The sequence below is a fragment of the Erigeron canadensis genome, chromosome 1, assembly GCF_010389155.1.
Source record: "Erigeron canadensis isolate Cc75 chromosome 1, C_canadensis_v1, whole genome shotgun sequence".
In the NCBI taxonomy this organism is placed as follows: domain Eukaryota; kingdom Viridiplantae; phylum Streptophyta; class Magnoliopsida; order Asterales; family Asteraceae; genus Erigeron; species Erigeron canadensis.
Window position 1 is genome coordinate 35,952,816 of NC_057761.1, and position 23,462 is coordinate 35,976,277.

The 23,462-nt window shown below is 31.3% G+C and overlaps 3 protein-coding genes across 3 annotated transcripts; all 3 read right to left on the reverse strand.

Moving 5' to 3' along the window:
* Positions 1-609: 609 nt before the first annotated feature.
* On the reverse strand, positions 610-3,328 carry LOC122580933 (AP-2 complex subunit sigma-like). The gene is made up of 6 exons (XM_043753079.1): positions 3,160-3,328; positions 2,963-3,061; positions 2,818-2,868; positions 1,816-1,989; positions 1,043-1,102; positions 610-898 (listed from the first exon to the last, which is right to left on the reverse strand). Exons 1-6 carry the CDS (start codon positions 3,160-3,162, stop codon positions 857-859), a joined length of 429 nt encoding a protein of 142 aa, XP_043609014.1. The 5' UTR covers positions 3,163-3,328; the 3' UTR covers positions 610-856.
* Positions 3,329-6,231: 2,903 nt separating this feature from the next.
* LOC122585413 lies at positions 6,232-11,031 on the reverse strand. The gene is made up of 3 exons (XM_043757548.1): positions 10,276-11,031; positions 7,820-7,920; positions 6,232-7,012 (listed from the first exon to the last, which is right to left on the reverse strand). The coding sequence occupies exons 1-3, from the start codon at positions 10,890-10,892 to the stop codon at positions 6,378-6,380; spliced, it is 1,353 nt and encodes a 450-aa protein (XP_043613483.1). The 5' UTR covers positions 10,893-11,031; the 3' UTR covers positions 6,232-6,377.
* Positions 11,032-17,819: 6,788 nt separating this feature from the next.
* On the reverse strand, positions 17,820-21,261 carry LOC122609519 (putative HVA22-like protein g). The gene is made up of 7 exons (XM_043782557.1): positions 21,036-21,261; positions 19,447-19,487; positions 19,255-19,353; positions 19,111-19,167; positions 18,965-19,028; positions 18,669-18,878; positions 17,820-18,478 (listed from the first exon to the last, which is right to left on the reverse strand). Exons 2-7 carry the CDS (start codon positions 19,476-19,478, stop codon positions 18,035-18,037), a joined length of 906 nt encoding a protein of 301 aa, XP_043638492.1. The 5' UTR covers positions 19,479-19,487; positions 21,036-21,261; the 3' UTR covers positions 17,820-18,034.
* Positions 21,262-23,462: the final 2,201 nt, after the last annotated feature.

Genomic DNA, 23,462 nt, shown 5'->3' on the forward strand with positions numbered 1-23,462 from the left:
TTCAACACTAAAGTGTGTCAGATCTAAGAAAGTAGAAACTAGCAAAACTGTGTTTATAATCTTTGGCCCGTCTGGGGGCATTTTCAGCCTTTACCCAGCCCGCTCAACCATCGCAATTTGCAACCTTTAGTAGGCTGGCTGTAGATTTATACTGTCATTTGATGGCTATTTCTCACATTCATGCCAGATGTGAACCAGTAATTTTCGTGTCGGGACTTGGAAACACGTTCCAGTTGCGTAGGGTTCATTGAATGCGAAACTTGGGGTAACCTTGAAACTATATGAACCACATAAGTCATAAGGTATATACCATACTTTTACCTTGTTCTTGGCAGGGTGAAGTGCTATCCAATTATAGCCACCAACAAAGATCAGTAAATCGTCATGAAAGGAGAGATTCATTTTTTGTTGATAGCATCCCGACATTTGAAGTTATGTTTGGAAGAAGTTCCAAAGAATGGTTGTTTGCAACTTGTGGGTATAGATTTTGGAATCATGAAATGAAAAGCAGTACTATATATTATAGTTACAGCATACAAACGGCACTATAATGAGTTAATGACTTCTACCTGAAGCAAAATAGCAGTTTAATAGCAATAGAATGGTATATGTAGTAACTAAAAGGTTTGGAAGGGAAATAGCTGTATTCAATATTTCATATACAAAAATCATAGGTACAATATCCATGGATCAAATCATAGATAGCCATGGTAACATCTTAAAAAAATACATATCGACTATGAACGCTGGAAATGTTTAAGAGCTCAAAGAGCCAATAAGAAGACAAAAGCAGAAACTGTGCTTGATTTCCGGATAGAATACACGAGCTCAGGTATAGCTACCATATAAGTGCCTTTCACTCTTGCTTTTCTAATTCTCCCATCCTCTCTATGATCGCCTATGAATTGAAACAAGTAGCGTTACAAAACCTAACTTATCGGCATTTATGGATATTCTTTGTTATGGTGTTAATTAGAATGTATTTTAACCTGCAAACAAGTACAAGTAATCTCATAATAAAGAAAGAAAGAATACTAGATACCTTCTTGCTTGTTTCTTGGAATTCACCAGCAAGAATGAACTCATCTAATATCAGATACACCTATTCACAAAAAAATACTAGGTGTCATCACTATTGAAAATAATGTGAAAAGACAAAGGTAATTAAAATAGCAAATAGCTCAGAGAGGCAATGAACAGTCTGAATTCTACGAACAAGATGTTTTTGCAGCCACAAAGAAATCTTCAAAATGATACCACTTATGGTAACTTGTCAGCTAAATGATTCACCGGTTCTCAAGCGCCGCCATAGAACAATGTCAACATGGACACCATAAACAACAAGTCACAACTGCTATTTTATCATTATGACCGGGTAACCAGGTCAAATCGAAATCTGTTGTAAACCTATTCTTCCATAATGTCTTACATCGAACCTTTTTCGGATGAAAAGAAGGCTATTTCGAAAAACTTAACCAACGTTCATTACATTACAAAAAACTTAAACTGCTAAAAGTATTGTCCTACCCTTCTTAGAAGTTTGAATACAAATTTCTCCTTTTGCATTAGTGTTAGGATAGTTATGCGCTTACCATACAAAGGTTGCTAGCAGAGCAGCCAACATGCAAAATGGTTCAAAAAGGCCTAAAACAGCACACCTATGCGGCTATGCATTACTAGGGATTTATAAATTCAACAAAAAGTCAAACCATTTCCCTAACCTACGTTCTCGGGGGAGCATAAATTTGCATGTAAATAAAAGACCCACATTAAGTATATAACAAAAATCTGTAAAAAAGCATGAACATACTGTACCTTATGGAAGTTAAAGACCAAATCTAGCTCACAAACATTGCTGAAGAAGTGATCAAGTATTTCAACAAATAAGTGGATGCCTTCCAAATATGCTAGCTCATTATCGGTTATGTCAACACAAAGTGAGAAAAACAGTCCAGCATATCGCCTATAGATAACTTTGTGTGTACGAAACTGCAAAAACAAATTACAAAACACCACACCTAAGTCACAGAATCTATATAGTCCTATTGAATAAATGTCCGAGCTATAATTTATCAGAATTCTATGATCCGAAGAAGACACAATCAACATTAGCAATATGGTCTTATGTGTTCCAAATTATAATAACTTTTTATTTAAATTCTTTTATACCAGTCATCACACTCGCTTCATTGGTCTTCGTAGCTTAACATTTCTAGAAACATAATATTAAATATGTTATGCAGTCTACGTGTCCCATATTGGCCATGGAACCGAACAGTGAGGGGCCGCTAGAGGTTCAATGCCCTTATTTATAATAGTGATACATGAACTTAAAAACCACCAGTTAATGTTATTGATTACATTTAGAAGAAAATGAAACCTACATCTCTGCAAAGGCTAAAACAAGCATCAACTTCAAAATATCTCTCTATGACTAACTAATGCAATGCAACTCAGATCACTCACTACAGTTTCACTTCTCATTTACGCTCGATAACACACAGGGTTTCCGTACCAACTACCGTTCTAGAAAGGGTTTATTTGAGCTAAAGTAACCAGTCAAGAGACCTTATTTACTTGATGAACTTAGCAAATGTAAGCATACATCTACATCTTTCTTATAAATAACATAAGTGGCAGTGATCAAGATTTGAACTTTTTCACATCAAGAAACACTAATTAAAATTTTAAGCACAACCCTTAATTACAATTCCAAAATGGTCAACAAAAATATACAATTAAAAAAATTAACCTTTTATATTTATTTTCTTTGAATATAGTAACAAATAAATAGATAATAAAATAAAAAAGAATTACCTCAACAAAGTTAGTAAATTTGGGATCTCTGTTTACAACCAGCCGATGAACCTATACATATATACAATTACATTATACACATATATATAATTTATAAAAAAAAAATGATTTTCTTTATTAATAAAAATTGACTAAAAATTACTACCTCATATTCAACTTTATGTTTTTCTGATTCTTCAAGAGGAATATAATATTTAGCTAAACGGGTCTTGCCTTGCCTGTTTTGTAGCAAAATGAATCGGATCTGTTCACCAAAATAAATTATTTATGAAAAATATAAACAAAATAAAATGGAATTGATTTAGTATAAATTTGTTAATGAAATAAGTATTTGGGGATTACCATTTTTTGTGTGATATGAGTAGCAATTAATGGGATGATTTTTTGTATTTTTTTGCAGCAAATTAACTGTCGATTGTTCTGAAAATTTGGGAATTTGAGGCCTAAAAGTTGAAGTTTTGACCAATTTTGACTTTTTGAGAGTTTGACTAATTTTGGTTGAAATGTTTGAGAAAGGACCCCAAAGTTTTATACGTTTGGTTCACGTATTCTAATATAATTTGATGGATTTAGAACTCAATTCCATTTTGTGATAAGTTTGTTTACATTTCATTAAATGATTGAAATTTTTATTTTTTGGGTTTATTAAATGAAATTTGATTCATTTTTTCTCTTGAATTTTAAGAAAACAAAAATCATTTTATCAAATTTCATTCCTTCGGAATCTAATTCCGTTGACAAATTTCATTCCTTAGAAAAACATTATGTGAACCAAACGCGCCCTGATAGTATAATAAAAGCTTTCTTCTAAAAACTTTGGAACAAAATAAATCTCAAAAATAATTTTTTTTTCCCGAACATTCAATCAGTATATACGACATCGGTGAAACCTCGCCGTATAATGATGAAGTCTTACACATACCCTAGACAACGAGATGTTGACCATGAGCCGTTACAAGTATTCAAAGAAAAAACCCCCAAGGTTTTGTCATCGCTAAGGATCAAACTCAAGACCTTGGATAAAACCGGAAGTGCGTCCTGACCAGTTAGACTAACCTTCATTGGCAATATATATATATATATATATATATATATATTAGGTATTGGTAAAAAAATGCGTGAGTTACATTAAAAATAATTTATTTGTAAGGGAGCGAGGAGTGCAGTGGGAGCAAACCGGTATCTCATGGTATCGGTGGTGAACACCACTCCTCAAGAGAGATTTTGTGGAGGAAGGGAGGAGTGAGGAAATAGTGGTCGTCGAAGCTGTCTTGTTTGTAGCACTTTGGCAAGTGGTCCCCCACCTACTGAATTAAATTAAAAAGTGGTGAAGGGGGGAACAAGGGCAATCCTTGTATGAGGGAGGGGAGGGGATAAGAGGAGAGAGAATGTAAAAAAATGGTGAGGGGGAAAGATCACTTCCCATTCCTTAAGAACCATCGTAATCCTTTTTACCGTATATATATATAGGGATGAGAATATAAGGTTGTCGGGTATTTAAGCTTAGGTGTGGAACACTCCATATTATTTTTTTAATCCATAAAAATAATGAGGGCCTATGCATTTATTTATTAAACAAGAAATAATGAAATATTAGTATGTGAAGGGTTTCACACCTAATTTTAAGTGCCGGACAATCTTATATTCCCTTTATATATATATATATATATATGAATTCCAATGAGCTTAATTGACATGAAAAAAAAGAAATTGGAAAAATGAATTTGATATAATGAGAGCAAGTACCTGCGCGTTGCTGCGGTGAGATGATGGGGGTGATAAGTCATAGAGTGTGATAGCCATATGTCTTAGCCTTACGGGCTCCGCCCTCGGATTTAAAAATTCGTCAAAAGTATATCGAATGACATCTCTAATGAAAGATAATTAAATTTTAAGAACACCCATATAATTTTTATAATTTATCGATATACGGTTTTTGAGATAAAAGATTTGAATGAATTGGAGGAATAAATGATTTATGGAGGAAAGAAAAAACAAATGATTGGTTGAGATTTGAGGAGAGAGAAAGGGTGTTAGGTAAATATAGAATTGAAATATGGACATTTTGAAAACGTAAATGTTGAAACTTAAAATGTAAACATGGGAGATTTGCTTTATAATATAGTATAGATAGGTCTTAAGTTCAAACCTAATTCAAAACGGATACGATTAAGAACATATGAACATGTATGATGGAATGCCCTAGTAACTTGAAAGTGTGGGGGCATTGTTTGGCTCAAGCTTTAGTCGAAACAACTTCAAACACTACAATCTCATTGATAAACTAAACTAAAGTTTTTAACATTAAATGTGAAGGGACTTATTATTCGTATTATAGTTGCTACGTACAATTTTTTTTTTTGTAGGATTAGCAATTACCAATAGTTTTATGTGGATTGTTTGGAAAAGGTTGGAATGTAGTCTCATTAGTCAAAGTTCTTTTCGGTTGTGTTAGTAAAATCTTGTACTCATATAGTCGTATGTATTAACTAACACGTTGTACATGTTTGGGTATTTGGGCTTTTCTTATAGTCTGTTTATTTAAAAAAAGTTTAATTTATATAGAGAGAAATCGAAGTATAAACATGTGTATAGTTCCCACCGAAAAGCATGGACGAATGTGCTTCATTTATTAGGTCAAACTTCGTTGTATTCAAAATAGTGTTGGTATTCATAAAATACACCTTAAATTCATGATCATGACTATCCACAGTCCACACAATGAGCAGGGGCCGGCTCTGAGAGTGCAAGGGTGCCATCAAGCCGGACGTACTTTTTTAAAGGGCCCGTCAGGAAATTTGAAAAATAAATATCTGCAGATGAAGTAACAGCTTTAATGGAGGATTTTGGAGGTTACCCAGTAGTTTTAAAATAAAGAAAGACGATTCATTCTTTACTTCTTCTATCACCAGTATTATTTTTGTACAAATAACCCCTTGTATTTCTACATAATTACAATTTAAACCTCTAACAATATCTATTTTTTTCCATTTAGTATCTATTTTTGTTAACAAACAAATAAACTATCCGAAAGTTTGTGTCATGAAACTGTTTTTTAAGTTCTTTATAATTCTATTGTATGTCACTTTCTTTTTAAAGTTTGATGTGTGAGCTTACAAATGTCCTACTTCGTTTGAATGACGAAAATAGTAATTATCGTAGTATAATGTTTTTTTTTTAAATTTTCACTTACTCTATTATTTTAAGGGCCTAATATTTATTCTTGAGTCAGACCCTCGATTGTTTTTGCATTTTCAGAGATGACACTGACAATGAGTAAAAATCCGGTTACCAAGAGAAATTTTTATAAACCAGTTAACGAACTAATTGTTGATATTCCTTTAAATATATCATATAGGTGATATAAGAAAATTGAAAAATGCTTGCAAAGACTATAATTATGTTCCTAGCATATACAAACTCATGATCACTGATTTTATTATTTACAAAAAAAGTAGTACAAAGATTAAGTAAATTAAAACTCATTAACAAGTCTAGCTACAATAAACTAATCAGTAAAAAAAAAAGAAACCGTTAATTAAAAAAATAATAATATGACATCAGCTTTCCATTGCCTTGTAAATAACAACAAAACAAGGAAGTATGGCTCGCGGGTTGTAAACATACAACTCCTCAATATTCGAGTATGACCCGGGTAACCCGGCCATCGAATCGTACGGCCCATCTTCATCTACCACCGCATTTGACGCCACGCGCTTCACTTTCCCCGCTATCACTCGACATACAAGCATTGCTCTTACCCCACGCGCCCCACCCACGTGACAGTCATGTGCTCTTCCACTACTTGCGGTGGTGCACACACCTTTCCGGCCGCCACCTTCACCCGACTTTGGGCTTTGAAACCCGTGACGGATTATGGTGCACACGCCGCAGCCTGGGAACGAGCCGCATAAGCTGGATGAGCCGTTTAAGCCGAGTGAGCAACCGAGTGTGGTACAATGGAAGCGTAGAAGCTCGTTTCCGTCGGCGGCGCAACGAGAAGCTGTGGCGGTCACGGTGGCGCGGAGCTTGATGGTGTCACGACAATCTTCAAACCGTTGGATTGTTCGACGTGTGTTGTTGACTTTTAAGATTCGGTCAATTGTGAAGATCGGATGGTTCCTGTTTTGCCAGCTGGACTTGAATATTATTTCTACTATGTTTCGACCCGAATCCTCGACTCCCAGCTCAGATACTATCAAATCAAGTCAAGTTAAAATTATTAATCAGAAAAATAAACATAAAGGTCTTAATTTTAATGTAACAAATTATAAAATACACACAAGATCAACATTACACAAACATTATGCTAGTTATATACAAAATTTGTGTTATGCATCTACACAATCCTTTATAATTTTATATATTGAAAATAGAATAATACTCTAATAAGATTTGGCAATATAGAATGCTATACTTATGGTATGTTTTTTAATATAATAAATGAACAAATATTGGTTTGATGATTATGTTAAACAAATACTAAGAATTAAGGGTAACATTGCACATGCACAAACATATGATAACTTTTAGATGATTAGTAGTGAGAATGATATGGACATGTCGATGGGGAAATGTTGTTTTCTCATTTAGGATGTGAAGGCAAACGTAGGAATTACAATAATACAAAATGGTCCCGGCCAAAAGGAATGTGGTGACATGATTACCCATGGTAAGAAAAGCCACACACTTGTCCAAGGTAAAGACACTAAAGTCACTTCATGTCTATCTTTTTTGGTCAAGCATTCGGTGACATAAATATTACAATAAATATATAATACCAAAATGGTCAGAAACAACATTACTAAAAAAAGAAATGAAGAGCTAATAACAGTTTTATCGAATTGTTCTGCTTTCTTATGTTACGACTAATCAAAGTCCAAAAACTTAGCTATTCGTAAATAGCTTCATAGAGTTTGAAAAAGTCATGTAAATACATATTTAATATAATATATTTTTATTTATGAAATAAGAAAACTAACAGAAAGTAAAATAGTTGTACCGGCATGTTTAACAGCTTGATGATGCTCTAAGCTTTCCTTTTTGGGGAACACTTCTCCACATTCTGAACATAAACAAATTGTACTTCTTGGAATTGCATGCCTGCATAGTCTCATAATATATTTTGTTACAATTTATTAAAAGGAAATGATAAGTTTTTTTAACCAATCGACTTAAAAATCTTTCTAATCAAAAATTCATGATATTTGATAAGATGAAGAAATGAGATTAGGTAAGAGAATTAATGGAATCCACATGTCAAGAATTAAAGGTTTTAGGAGAATCTTTAAGAACATTAATCATTTTCCCCAAAAAAATAATGATCGTAATCAATCATTTACACATAAATTTTTGTGACAAGTGTACCAAAAGTGCAAGTCACACAGACAAAAAAATTACAGTGTGCACGAACTATCAGAAGTTGTGTTGTATGCATGAACTTAGTAAAAATGTTCAATTCATGTAAAATGACATGTGTGACATAGTTTTTAGTTGGTCACTCATAGTTAGTTACATAACTTGAACATTTTTATAAAATTCATGCAGACAACAGAGATTCTAATAGTTCGTAAACACTCTAACTTTTTATTTTAATTATTTACATTTCGACACATTTATCGCATAAACTTTTTTGTCTTAATTTTGTCGACCAAGTAAATATTTAATAAATACAAAGTCATCACTTACTTTGATTACCAACTATCTTTTTTTTTAACAAGTTTTATAAAAATCATGCAAAACTAATGGAGCCTTCCAATGTATGTTTAATAAACAACGACATTGGTTAGAGAGCAAAATTAGTCTACATATATAAATAGACAAAAATTATTATATTTTTGTCTACCAATACCAAGATATTTTAACAATACTTAGTGTCGTCTATCAATTTAATGTTATGTGTTTAAGTTTTATAATTAGACAGAAATCCACATATTTTTGTCTATATATAGGCCGGATTTCCTATGAATATAGTATCTTTAAAGGTATAAGTAGCATGGTATAATAAAGAGTTAGAATGAAGTGTTGTGTACTTGTATATATATATACTATGCTTTTTTTACCCACACGATGTGTGGCTGCTTTAAAAAGGTGCTCAATAAAGTGAGATTTGAGTTAAACTTGCTTAAAAAAATATTTAATGAAACACTTAATATGTGAACAAATGAGTTAATGGAATGGATCAATAATGATCGTAAAAAAACATATAGACGAACAATCTATTTAGTTTCGCTTAATTAAATTAGCAATAACGTATTCATTATCCAATCATTAAACTAATTGTTATATATACTTGTTTTGAACTAACTCTTCGTCTACCATCATAATATTTTTCTCATCATCACAATGAAAAATTGTATTGTTAAAAAACAAAAGAAAAAAGAGATTATATTAACCATTATCATAAAATTCAAAAAAAGATAAAAGAATTAAACCAAAAACTGTACATAATTTTCATGGTGATATGAACGAAATAATTAACATAACTCTTTCAGAAAGTTATGATATTATACAAAGCTCTTAACTCATATAAGATGAATATAATTTAGTGGTGATAAAAAAGCTTATAAACTTTAAATATTGCCACTAATGATTAATGCGATGAGAGTTCCAACTAACCAACGACCTGAGCAAACTTTTATATAATCACAATAAAAAAAACGAAAGGAACCTCATATAAATCATAAATGTTGAATAAAAAAAATAATGAAATATCATTAGGTATAGACGTGATTTTTTAAACTAAAGAGAAGTTATCATTTTATCTAATGAGAAAGATCTTAGATTCTTACAATATATATATTTATTTATTTTAACATATATAGGTTCATTTGTTTTCTAAATATATAGTTTATTTAAAGAAAAATATGGAGTTGACACATAGGATAAAATCTTATGTGACAATTTTTCAAATTAGTTTTAAATTGCAAGAGGGCTTTAAAATATTTGGTTAATTATTGTTTTATAAGAGTTATAGATATATGTGCATATAATACCACACATAATGTATTATACATAACATAAAGTAGTTAAAATTGTTTACGTACTTTTAATCACCACACTTAATTAAGATGTATTATACATATAATCAATAATTAAAATATTTAACTTTTAACACTATTTATTAATTAGATTAGATTCATTTGTTTTGGTTCTTTAGAAGCTAGTTAGTTGAAAAAATACATACAAAATGAAAAGATACGACAAGCTTACTAAGTACTACAAAAGTAAAAACGATTAATTAAGTGTGCTAGCTAAATATTTAACTTTTAACACTAAATATTAATTAGATTAGATTCATTTGTTTTATTTCTTTAGAAGTTAGTCACTTAAAAAAGACGGAGTACATATATAACGAAAAGATACAAAACAAGCTTGCTATTTAAAAAAAATAAAAATAAAAAAAGATTAATTAATTAATCAGTGTGCTAGCTAGCTAGTAATTACTCACGTACGTACCTAGCAGGATCAACAATGGCATGACATTCATAGCAACCAGAAAGCTTCCTAAATTGCATGCCTCTAGATGATGACGTGTAACTCCCATGACCGTTGGATCTCACTACTGAACTACTACTCATGGACCTATTAGTAGAATTACTTGAAGAAGAAGTAGTAGAAGATACACCATTATTATTATTATTAGTACTACTAGCAATAATACTACTATGTTTCTTCCTTCTAAGAGCATGACTGCCGGAATCTTGACCACCACCGCCAGTACTACTTTCCGGCGAGTTATCATCAGCCCTATGAACCACCCTAGTACTCTTATTATTAGTAGTAGAATTAGCAGCAACATCTGCTTTAAAACTACAAATGGAACTACAAGAATTAATACTCATCAACTTTGAATACCCATTATTATTTGCTTGTTGGATTTTTTGATTATGACCCGAAACATCCATTTGTTTACATTTTAAAAGATTCTTGATTTGGTCCCATGATGTTGATGAAGTAGTGTTTTGTTGTTGTTGTTTGATGAGTTTAGGAGGAGGATTAATTTGATGTTTTCTTCTACGCTTGACTTTAGGTGGTGGTGTTGTTTCAGAAGGTGGGAGTGAAAGGACTGCCATGAGTTGAGTATAGTACAACAAAATTTTGCAAATTAGAGTTTAGAGAGAATTGAAGGTTACTACTCTTTTACTTAATTTGTTTCGTGGAATGAAGAAATTAAATGAAAGATGCCTTTGAAAAGTGTTTTACTTCTTTTGATGTAAGCTAGGTGTGGATCTGAGGTAAATTTTAGGAGAGGGAAATATATAAAGGTTGGTGGAATTTAGTAATAAACAAAATTACATTTTTGTCCTTCAACATGACAAGATTTACAGTATTTTTCCTTAATTGAATTAATTAAAAAAACCTTAAAGTTGATCTTTTTTTATTTTACACTCCGCGACATAACGAGGATTAATTTTGGTCGTTAACCCTTACACGTGCCAAACACGCGAGGGAATTTCTGTTATTTTCACATTTAAGACCAAAAGTGAAAAAATATACAACTTCAGAAACCCAAAAGGTAAAAAATATTGATCTGGAAAATGAGTTTTTATATTATCCATGTCATTTTCAACTTTAATCTTCTTCTTCTTTCATCATCTTCATTCATCCCAAAGTCCAAAATTTACATCCAAACTTAAAACTCATTCACAACAACTAAAATCCTACAAATTTTAACAAACATCAATTATATAAACATGTATCTATTAGTATTATATATATATATATATATATTCAACCCAAAATAAACCGGAGTTAATCCTACAAATTCTAACCCAGAATGATAGGTGGTACGGTGGCGATAAGAGATGAGCAGAACGATGGCGGTTGTGCTCATGGTGGCCATAATTTGGTGGTGGTAATGGTGGCCGGAGTTTGGTAGTGGCTGTAGTGTATATTTGAGTTTTGATATTTTTTAATCTATAAATATATAATACTAATAGATACATATCTATATAGTTGATGTTTGTTAGAATTTGTATGATTATATTTGTTGTAAATGAGTTTTATTAAGATCAGATGTAAATTTTCGGTTTTGGGATTACGAGGATAATGAAGGCAGAAGATTGGAGTTGTAAATTTTGGGTTTTGGGATGTAAATTTTTGGTTTTGGGATGAATGAGGATGATGAAGGAAGAAGAAAATGGGAGTTGGAAAGGACATGAGTAGTATAAAAGTTCATTATTCCAGATCAAGATTTTTGACGTTTTTGGTCCCTGAAGTTGTATATTTTTTCACTTTTGGTTTTAAAGATGGAAATAACATAAATGCCCTCACGTATTTGGCACATGTAAGGTTTAACGACGAAAATTGGACTCCGTTAGGTCGTGGAGTGTAAAATGAAAAAAAGACCAACTTTAAGAGTTTTTTTTTACAATTAATTCATTTAAAGACAAAAACTGCGAATTTTGCCAAGTTGAAAGACCAAAAATGTAATTTTCTCTTAGTAATATTTACTTAGTGCGTGTTTAGTTCATATTAATGTTTTTGAAATGAATGAAATTTATTAGAACGGTTGAAATTTGATGGATTGTTTTTGCTTTTTTGAGTAATGGAATGAATGAAATTCTTTCCCCATCCCTAGGAATAGATATTCCATCAAATAATAGAATGTTTACATTTTAACGGAATGGGATTTATGTATCTTTAAACGGAATGTTTACATTAGAATAGATATTCCATCAAATTTAATGGGTTTTTACATATTATGGAATGCAATTCATATCAATTTCATCAAATTTTGTGAACTAGATACGATCTTATTATTTTCTTTTCTTTTACATTTTAGATAGTCTTTAGTTTCATCTGATATATACTTAATTTTATAAGTGTGATAAATTATAAAACTATGCTTGACTAAATTAATAGATAACTTAAGTCAAATAAATTAAACGTACAAAAGAAAATATAAATTTGTAATAATTTACATTTCATTAAAAATCATATATGCAAAAATAAAATCAACTATAATATATGTATAAAAATTGTATCTCTTAATTGTATCTAAGCAAACTTTTAGATATAATGTGTGTATATATGTGTAAAATATCAATATAAAGAATGATAGAGTACGTAAGTATTACAGTACATATTAAGAAGTTTACTATAGTACCTAAGTATCTATAATTGTAAAATTTTTGAAAGCTAGTTTAGCACCTCAAAAAGTCAAATTTACCAGTTGAGGCAGTAACCGGTTACTATATTACTTATATATTTGAACAATTAGCAATTTATAAGAGTTATTATCTACATTAATTGGTATTTTACATAATACATAAACTATCTTGAGACAAATATGAAAACATATTGTTATATATCTAGAAAGGCCGTGTATCTTACATATATAGTTACATGAGCTCAATTTAAGGATCAGTCTGATCACTTGACCTCAAGATATATGTGATCAACAACTTTCATTTGAGTAAATTTAACATTTGTGTTATTTAAGATTTATAACACGTCGTTGCATTGCATGTCTTACATCATATTTATTATTTCCATACCCGGGAACGCATGGTTGTAATTATCGTTGAATTGCATGTCAATAAAAGTAAAATTGAAGAATGTATCATGAAAGTGATTTTTGCTAGCTAGCCAATTTCAAAAATTTTGCATGAAGAATGTTAAAATATTCGAGTTACATTTATATAAACAAGCTTTCAAAAAGTATTTGTTTTATTATTTTAAAATAATTTGAATGATCTTAAGATCGAAAATGTGAATATTTAGGGAGGGGTGAGCATTAAAGAATTATTATTGTAGTACGTGGAGGGCCTAAGATTTTTGGATTCCATTAACTGCTTGTACGTTTAATTGGCTAATGTGCATTTTGATATCCACCCAAAAAGCCCATAACTTTGTGTCATTTTTTAAAAATTTAAAACAAAAAAAACCATTACTTTTGTGTTTCAAATTTTCGTCATTTCACTTTTTTCAAATTTATTTTATGGCATAAGAGACATGTAAAACTCCTAAGTTTCAGAAAGCTTATAGTAACGTTAATTACTATTTTATTTTTCTTTTACTCTTTCTAAAAGTAAGTTTTTGAGAGAATCAATTTATTTAAAGTTTTTGCACATATCCAAGTTTTTGCCAATAATTTACATTGATCAATTTGTAGGATATGATTAGGGTATTATGGTTATGGTTTTCAGTATGATTATTGTTGTAGCATAAACTTAATTTATAAAGTGTTTGTTGTTGTAAAGTTATGTGATTGTTACATAGGCTTTAAATAAATCACCTCAAATTACAAATTTTATGTTAAGTTAAAAATTAAAAAAAAAAAAAAAAGGTTCTATAGATATATGTAGAAATTAAGTACTCAGAATGTAGGTAAGTTAATGCTATACATGAAAGGGGACCTGAAAAGTAGTTGACATTTTATGGCCAATATGTATGATCATATTCATATATGAAGTGTATTGAATGATCCATTCAATTAAATGCAATGTCATAGTAGTACTCGTATTACATTGGGCATTTGAGTACGCTCATATGCTAAAAACTACCAGGCACTATCTCGCACCTTTCTAGGCATACAAATAAGTTTTTGTACTTTGCAGAGATTAGTTAAATGTTTCAGATTTTGATATGAACACTGGTGCATTAAAGTAAATAGTTGTGAAAGTAAGTAGTTATTTACTTTATTCTGTATCTATTGCTAAATAAGGCTAAGTAAAGTAGTTATTTTTGTATCTATGGTAGTGTGGTGTAATCCTTCTACATCATTTTTCTATTTTGTTATGTTATATGTTATTTTGTAATCCTTTTTGCTCTTAGTTCATATTTGGGGATTTTATTAAAAACAATTACAAATGATATATAGGTGGTCACCGATTGGGCCATATTTACAATCCATGGCTCCCAGCATTAAAAAGTACATGTATCTTCACTATCTTGTGACAAATGTGTGAACATATTATTGTTTTTTAGAAAAAATATAAAAAAGTAAGTAAGTAAGTAACTGCCCAGTACCGCTTTCCGCGGGTTTTGAGCCTCAATACCTCGACGGTGTATGGGGAGGTTAAATGACATCCATGTGGAAACAACCATGTGTTTTTAACACTATACATGCTATAAGTGATAATGACAACCATGTGGAAACAACCATGTGTTTTTAACACTATAAATGCCAGAGTCAAGAGTGTTTATCACTGATCCAACCATGTGTTTTTAACACTATACATGCTATAAGTGATAATGATACTAGTTCAAGTCTTCAAGAGTCACCAGGATTTACATTGGAGACGGGGAAATCGATTTTCGATAGAGCCAAATATCATAATGTGTGTGAGAGTCCTAGAATAGTTTCTTTCTTGGATGTTTACTCAATGTTGGATGTTACAAGTTCTGATATGATTAAGACAACTGAATATCCAGATTTGAGCTATGCCCTCGCCTTTCGATGGTGTGAGACATGTTCAACTCGAAAGTTAGTCATTAAAAACAAATATTGCAACTATTTTGATCCATTCTTTAATTTACTCCCTTCGCAAAGAATTGTTTACGATATGCTCTCTATAACTCTGGCATTTAGTTCGTTATAATTTTAGGAATTAACATTGGTAGGGATGTTAAGTTCGCTAATCCCTGCTAATGATAGTTTTGATGAAAATATAAATCATCAGTACGTTATATCCAACTTAGTACGTTTAGACAAATACAATCATAATAATCCGCATTTGGGTTTAGCTATCTAAAACACGAAAAGTGAAAGCAAATGCCCATCTCAAGAAAATTAAACTTGATTCTGCACATGACCTTACTAGCTAGATCAAACTTGATGTTAAATTTGTTTGTAGTATTGCTAAATTTACTGATTGTACTATGATTTTTCTACTTTCTAGCATCTGGCTAGAAGGTCTTTTTATTTAGAATATCAATAATTTCTTTACTAGTCAAAAAAATAAAAATAAAAATAAAGAAGAAAAAGGAGCTATTATAGACCATTTAAACTTTAACTAGTTCATAACACAACTTACTTCATGGTTTATTCCAAATTGTTTATCAACAACAGTTCAGTCACGTAGCAAAATGAAAAATAAAATACACAATCAAATGGTATAAAACATTGTATTCATTTATTTACCCATAACGACGTCTTATTGGAGAGCGTAGCGATGGATGAAGCAGCAACGGTGATGGGGAGATAGACGTGTTTGAGGAAGCTCGTACTTTTGAATAGTGTGATGGTGTCTTTGCGGGATCCTCTACTTCAAAACGTTCAACCTTCTTGCAACCAAATATGTTTGTAAGTTTTTTCCATAACGATCGTCGCTGCTTTATGTTTCTATGCTGAAAATCATCCCAAGCTTCGGGTCGTGAAGAAGAAGTGTTGTATGCCATGAGAACGATCTTCGAATTGCAAAGTGGATAGTGACTTTTAGAGGTTTATGGAAGGTGTTGTGGTTGAGAACCTACGCTAAGAGTTTTTGTTTTTAAATGAAATTTCTACTTGCTCCAATATAATTAATCAAATATTAGTAAAAAAATCAGTGTTGTATGCCATAATCATGCTACTTTTTTTCCTTGACTTTCAATAAATCCACACAGGTCGAACTATGCTTAGATCATGCAGTGTCTTTTTATATATAGATAAAAATAAAAATTCTTTCTAATTTTTTTTTTTAACTAAAAATAAAAAATCTGACCTAACAGTATTCAAGGTAATCCGATAACAAAGATGAATGAGACGATATATCATTTTTATTCCATTAGAGACAAATACTCCTATGTGAATACATGTGACATGTCAATTGTAGTTTTTACATATTGGTACGTTCTTTAAAAACTGCTCTTTTAATAAGCATAGTGAAGTGAAGAAACTTATGACATGCATGTTATATTTTGTCTATCGAATTCCACATAAGTCATACCCATAAGAAATGATGTGTAGAGTTAATTACATTTACAGTCGTGTTATATGCTAACTTTACAGATTATCCCTTTCGGGTCAGGTTTCACGGGCTCTACCCCTCTGGAAAGGGATTTGATTCACAAATTCGTCCAGCCTACGAGACACCATGAGCATAAATTTGTAAGACACACTACCGCTGATGTAACCATAATTATCGACTCGTGATTTTCGACTCGACTCGAAATCTAATTTTTTGACTCGTGACTCGAATCGTAAGAGTTAGGATATATTATAATATATAATTTTATAATCATATATAAGTATTTATTGTAAAATATTGTATTTTATTGATATATTCAGCTAAAGATAGAAAATACTTTTAAAATAATGTCAAACTAATAGCAAATAAAAGAGTTAATTTATAAAAAAAAATGAAAAAAAAAGTTAAAATTTGTGACTTGTGACTCGACTCGTGACTCGGAACATGACTCAGACCGACTCGCACAACAAAACACGAGTCATGTTACGAGTCTGGAGCAAACACGAGTCACCCACCGATTCATCTCGTTTTCACCTTATTTTGACTCGACTCGTACGAGTCAACTCGTGACTCGTACGAGTTTGACAACTATGGATGTAACTAAACCAAGTCTAACGTCTAACTTTGATTTTGAATTTGGAAACTTCATTTTCTTTTGCTATGTTTATGCAGTAGACTCATTTTGTTAGTTTACAAAATTGATCAATTTTTGGTCAAGCTCAAACGTAACGGTAACATACCAAATCTTTCTATTTCTTTATCTTGTGTTTATTCAGTTTTCAGTTCTTTATGGTTAATCAGCCTCTTCAAAATTCTGAAGGTAGTTCACCCTTTTTATACACTCATACAGTCATATGTCACTACTTCTGATCATGTTGATACATCACAACCGAAAACTCTTATTAAAACCTTCCCAGGTTCTACACTATCAACAATCCTTTCAATTTCACTATATTTAAAATCTAACTGACTCTCAAAACAATTAATAATTCTGATTATAATCCCACCCTGCACCAGCTACAGTCTTGACCTATATGGCCACATTGGTTCTTACACAGGCTGGCCTCTTAACCCCTTCGATTATTCAATCATCAAAAAGATGGGTGAGAAAACACACTTGTATTATGCAAATCAATATATGTTATGGCAAACACAGAAAAAGGGATAGCATCGATATATGTCAACATTCATCTCTCTTACTCTATTGCCAAAATATTGGGCCTTTTGCTAACAATATACGTAAACGATAACTTCTTATCTCCATTCACTGGACCACAATCTGTGTTATTTCCCACAGTTGCATTTGTTATCTCACACACTCATTCAATTGAGGTAGCTTTCCTCAACCTAGCACGTGTTACCCGAACAGGCTCTTCCATGATGGTGTCTTTAGGTGCAGGAGTAGGACTTACATTCAAAGAAGACGAACGCTCGATTTGTTTTGTCTCTGCTTCAGTAGTTGTTTTAGGTTCTTCAGTCCCAAGAAGCTTTCGTATTGTGGTTGCTTTTTGCTCTTTCAAGACAACTGCAACCGGTGGCACTTGTGTAGGTGCTGCTGCATCTGATTGATCCATTTCTTTAATACCTGAACTTGATGCCATTGATGATGATGATAAGCTGGTGGAAGGTGATGGCGGCTCTTTGGTCTCTTCTTGAGCTGCAACTTTCTTCTTGTGGTTAGGTAGCGGCTCTTTGGTCTCTTCTTGAGCTGCAACTTTCTTCTTGTGGTTAGGTACAGGTTGACGAACTCTGGTAGGCTGTGACTGCAATTTTAAGTTATAAATCAGTATCAATTAACAATGAAACGAGCTACTAAACACAATAAACTACCAAATATGAACTGCAAAGTTATTTTTTTACAAATTTGGAAGTACAATGTTTAGAGGTTCAATTCATTCTGTAATTTTCTTTCATTCCTGAACTATCTATTTTCAACACCTTGAATCACATTACCTGGGAAGGTCGTGGTTGTGATGTTGATTGCGAAGCAACGTATTGAATAATATCAATAGTTCTGGTTTGAACATAGCTTGCCGCTCTTTGACAATACAAAACTGCAGCATCTGCAGCCATTGTTTTCAGTTCTGACAAATTACGATCAATGTCTGTTTCGTGCTTTGAAATGTATGGTCTGAAGAAGGAATCATAAACATATAGTGTCCCCTGAAAATATTAGATCAGATTCAGAACAACATAGATAAACATAAATGATCAAGATCGAAAGAAAAAAAAAAACAAAGACAAGTAACCTTTGTTTTGGGGTACCACAAGTATATATAAAAAGCCAACTTTGCTTCACTGTACATCGGGACCCTTGACAAGTAGAAAACAGATAAGAACAAGTAAAAACAATACATTATTAAAAACTTATAAGTCATCTAGCTGATGCTCCTACCATGAAATAAACGTGTCGCCAATCCGTTCAGATACAGTTAATACAGCAACCAAGATCCTGAAAATTATAACTGTGAAGTTTGGAGCACAAGGCGAGCAGAATCATCACCTAGACATAAGTAATACATAGTAAATACCACTATACCAGTATTGGCACCAAAAGCGAAGTTGCTCAATATCAGGCTTATTCTTCTCCACTGATTTAAAGCACTCGTAGGCTGGATATGCATAACCAAACACCATCCTGCATGGTATCAAGTAATTTTATCAATAAAGAAAGTGAATTAAGGTTCCCCCAACTGAAAATAAGATATAATAGATATTTTGATCAACATACACAAGCCCTCTGGTAAGGAAGGATCCAATCATCTTGCAAATCTGTCAGAAATGATGAAAAGAATCATTAAAACACAGAGTTGAAACAATATGAAATGAATGAATTAGTCCAACACAGTTAAGTGGATTTAAAACTTATTGGGCTGAGCAAAAGTTTGTTTAGATATCAATATAAACATAGTTGATAGTGCCAATACATGGATTTCTCGACTCATCACAATAGTTAGTCAAAACTCAAAAGTTTTAGTCATTTTGCTTTCAAATAAAAATCTGCACATATGTAAAAATAGATAAACAAAGCCAATTAAACTACTCATAATACAACGTATCAAGTGCCTAATATGAAGTAAAACTCTGTAACTTCAAGCGTATTATCTCTAAAAAAGAAACATCAAGATGCCCATCATCATACTTCCAACACCCATTGACCACCAAAAAAAAAACATAATATTGGTATCTATCTGTACATACAGATCAACTTTCAGCGACACCAATATGACAAATCAAACGATTACACATAGAAACACAAATCTAAATATGACCGTTCCAACACATCACACCACATACAGTACAAGATAACATGAGAGAGATAACTTTGAAACGATATACTAAAAATCACGCAGTCACCAACTACGAATAGAAAACAAACAAACACATGTGCAACTTTCTTCATTTCTACTCTATAATTTCACTTCCAAAAATGAAGACATCAAAGCCTACACTAAGTAAAAAAAGCATATATGCTAATGAAAGCCACACATCTCATATACATTATTATCCAAACCTTCAAAAAAAAGCTTATAGTCGTATACTAATCGAAATCACAAAGCATTAAAAAAAAGATAGCTTCACAAATTTCTTACTTTACCTAGACATTAATCCATAATTAAATGAAAGCAGAAAACAAACCTCGAATATCTCAAATATAATTTAGAAAAAGAAACGATAACAGACTCAAAGTCAATTTACTCTGCACATATTTTAGAGCTGAAATCAGATACTCATTTAACATGAGATGCTGCAAGCAACCTTATATTATAAATAATTTTCAATGCTCTGATGTGTTACCTAAGCGAAACGAATAAAAAATTCACATGTCAACGCTTAAATATAGCACGATTAATCATTTTATTTGTGACAGATAACAAAATTGACTTAGTCTCACATATTTTATTATCTAAATGTAAAAATTTAATTAAAATACAAAACTACATTTTCGTTTTAATTTACCTACATTAATCATCCACATTGATACATAACAAGCGTAGAAAAAAAATACAATTTTTTAAAATAATAAGAAAAAGCCTAGATTTAAAGTACTATATCTATATCTAACTCTAGATTATTGAAAAACTGGAATCAGATGCTAATTAATTTCTATGCTCTGCAACATAACCTAAACAATATGTTTAGTACTGTAGCTATATCTATATCTATATCTATAATCAACAAACTAATAAATCAATTAAAACTTAAATAAAGCATGTTAAAATTCAGCATTTCACAATAATGTAATTATAGATTTAATAAAAACGAATTACTGTTAAATCGGAATAATAAAATGCAGTTAAAAATAACTGAAAATTTTACCGTAACGGTTTACTGATAACTGTGAAGTGGTAAATGTTAAGTGAAGAATATAAGCAAGCAAAATTTACAGAGTTCTGGTAGAAGAGGAATCAGCTTGGTAGTGGTACGGCGGAAATATTGACGTCGGAAAAAGAGAAAAAGGAACAAAGCGCAACCGTTACGCGACGGCGAACCGTTGCTGAAGGAGAGAGAATAAGAAGAAGAAAGAAAATGAAATGAGATTTTTTTGTCGTTCTAAAGTTTGAAAATTTTTTGTACTTTATTTTGTAATATTTGTATTTCTTTCTCCCTCTTGGGCCTCGCCCTCACATTGTTTGGGGACTTTTATACGAGTAATTAACAAATGGGCTAATCATCTCTCCTGTTGACAGTGCCGTTACCATAAAAATTAATGGCAAGAATTATTTTTCCTTAATAAATTATCAATTTTGAATATAAATATTGAACTCTTGAACCAACTAAACCTAATGTATTTATCTTAATTTTTTTAACTACCTTATAAAGCGATTGATCTTTTTATTTTCCAAAAGAAAAAACTTAATAATCCAAGCTACCGATCTCATTTATTTACCGATTTAAATGTTTTCACATAATATAACTATAATACCTTTAATAAAATTAAATGACGACTATCACCGCCGCCGCCATCCCCCGTCGTCGCCGCTATCACAATTGCCCTCGCATCACGCGAGCATATGATTAGTTAATACTAAAGAGTCTAACACTGTATTCTCGAGAATTTTTTATAAGAAAATATTTGATAAGAATGAATTGGATAAGAAAAGAAAAAAATTTATATCAAAAAAGGCATTCTTGAGTTTAAATAAAAGAAAAGAAAAGAAAGTTGATAGTTGAATGAATTGTTGAGTTAGTAGAGAATAAAAAGAAAGGATAAAAAGATGTAAATTACATTTATAACCTTATGCTCATTAAAACCCACATATAAGTTTGAGGGGTAAATTGGTAATTCTAGATAACAATGAAAACTTTTCATCTATTGTTGGCCATTTTGAGCAGAAAATATTAGAACAAAAAACCCTTTTTTTTTCTTATCATTTGCTTTTTTTTCTTATCTAAAAAAACTTAAGAATGGATAAACTTAAACTTTTCTAATCCTTTCTTATCTTATCCCACCAAAAATAAACTTAAGAATGGTGTGTTAGATAACATATATTTTGAATTATTGTAACACTTATACTTATTGTATTACAAAGTAACATTATATCTTTTTATATGCTTTATTTTTTTTTTACATATATATAAAAATAATGACATGTGTTCATACTTATATCTCTTATCCTATCTCATAATGTTATTTTAGATTTAATGTTAACAACTACTTCTACAACTTTTAGAGAGATTACCATATGTTACTATTTTGTCATGAAAAAGGAAGTGATATTCGTATTATTTCTTTTTATTAATGTACCATAATTATGTATTACCGGCTTGTATAGTGAACTTTATAAGGTATACATTGTGGTACATTAATTAAAAACGATGGTACGAATATCATTTCCCTTATGAAAAAGGTTAAGTGACAATTATCCAACAGATCGAAGGCTATGGTATAACACAATGGTTTTTTTAATAATTTGGATGCAACGGCTCATGTTTAAGTAAAATGTACAAAGATTCCACCCCTTAAATATATAAGCACATTAAATAATCAGACGGCATGTTGAACGTATGAATGAGACTCATGTCAATAATGACTATTGATGATATTTCAGCTCAAGTAAAGTTGTACCACATTTTTTTTCTTATTTAGCCTCCTAGGTTATGACCACTATCGATATAACATGAGTCCGCTTAGTTTATTATGTATAACGTATCATTATATCACATCCTTGTATGACTTAGAGTTTGTGTGCCAACTAGATTGATTGATCATGAATTCACAAACACATAAAAGTCAAAGTCAACTAGAGAATCTCCGCATATTGTGAGATGGGAAATTCACGAATACATGTGAGTATCTATTTTAGTTTTTCAGTAGATTTTTTTTTAACTGTTGCAACGGATACCATTGACAATGCATTCGATGTCGTGATTACCAAAAACAGTATCAGTGAACAATTAATTAAGCGAGATACTACGATGATACCGTAGCTTCAATATCAACCAACAGTAACAAAAAATACACGTATTAACAATATAAGTGGATATTCAATTGAAGTGAAATTATGAAAATAGTTTAAATAGGAATCATTTTAATTGAAATAAAGGAAGGACATTCTTATACATTCGCATGGTTACATTTCAACATTTGATGAGAGAGAATGTTATTTCTTTTATATAACAGTATAAAAGTATAGATAAAATGGTGCAAAATTATAATGCACCCGTTGAAATTGTCCTAACATTGACAGACTTGATGTGGCCTAAACAATGAATAAATAGCAGTACTCAATGTTTTAAGGGATA

Bases quoted from the DNA above. Each gene is read 5' to 3' on its own strand.
- LOC122580933 (XM_043753079.1), bottom strand. The intron at 2,869-2,962 runs GTAGTAATTTTT...ATATATGTATAG, and splicing joins AACATAAAGTTGAATATGAG to GTTCATCGGCTGGTTGTAAA. The intron at 899-1,042 runs GTATCTAGTATT...TTCAATTCATAG, and splicing joins TCCAAGAAACAAGCAAGAAG to GCGATCATAGAGAGGATGGG.
- LOC122609519 (XM_043782557.1), bottom strand. From the start codon at position 19,478: ATGATTGGATCCTTCCTTACCAGAGGGCTTGT. The intron at 19,029-19,110 runs GTAGGAGCATCA...CTACTTGTCAAG, and splicing joins GGCGACACGTTTATTTCATG to GGTCCCGATGTACAGTGAAG. The intron at 18,879-18,964 runs GTTACTTGTCTT...TAATATTTTCAG, and splicing joins TGTGGTACCCCAAAACAAAG to GGGACACTATATGTTTATGA.
- LOC122585413 (XM_043757548.1), bottom strand. From the start codon at position 10,892: ATGGCAGTCCTTTCACTCCCACCTTCTGAAACAACACCACCACCTAAA. The intron at 7,921-10,275 runs GTACGTACGTGA...GAGACTATGCAG, and splicing joins GCCATTGTTGATCCTGCTAG to GCATGCAATTCCAAGAAGTA. The intron at 7,013-7,819 runs GTACAACTATTT...TTGATTTGATAG, and splicing joins TCAAGCTGTTAAACATGCCG to TATCTGAGCTGGGAGTCGAG.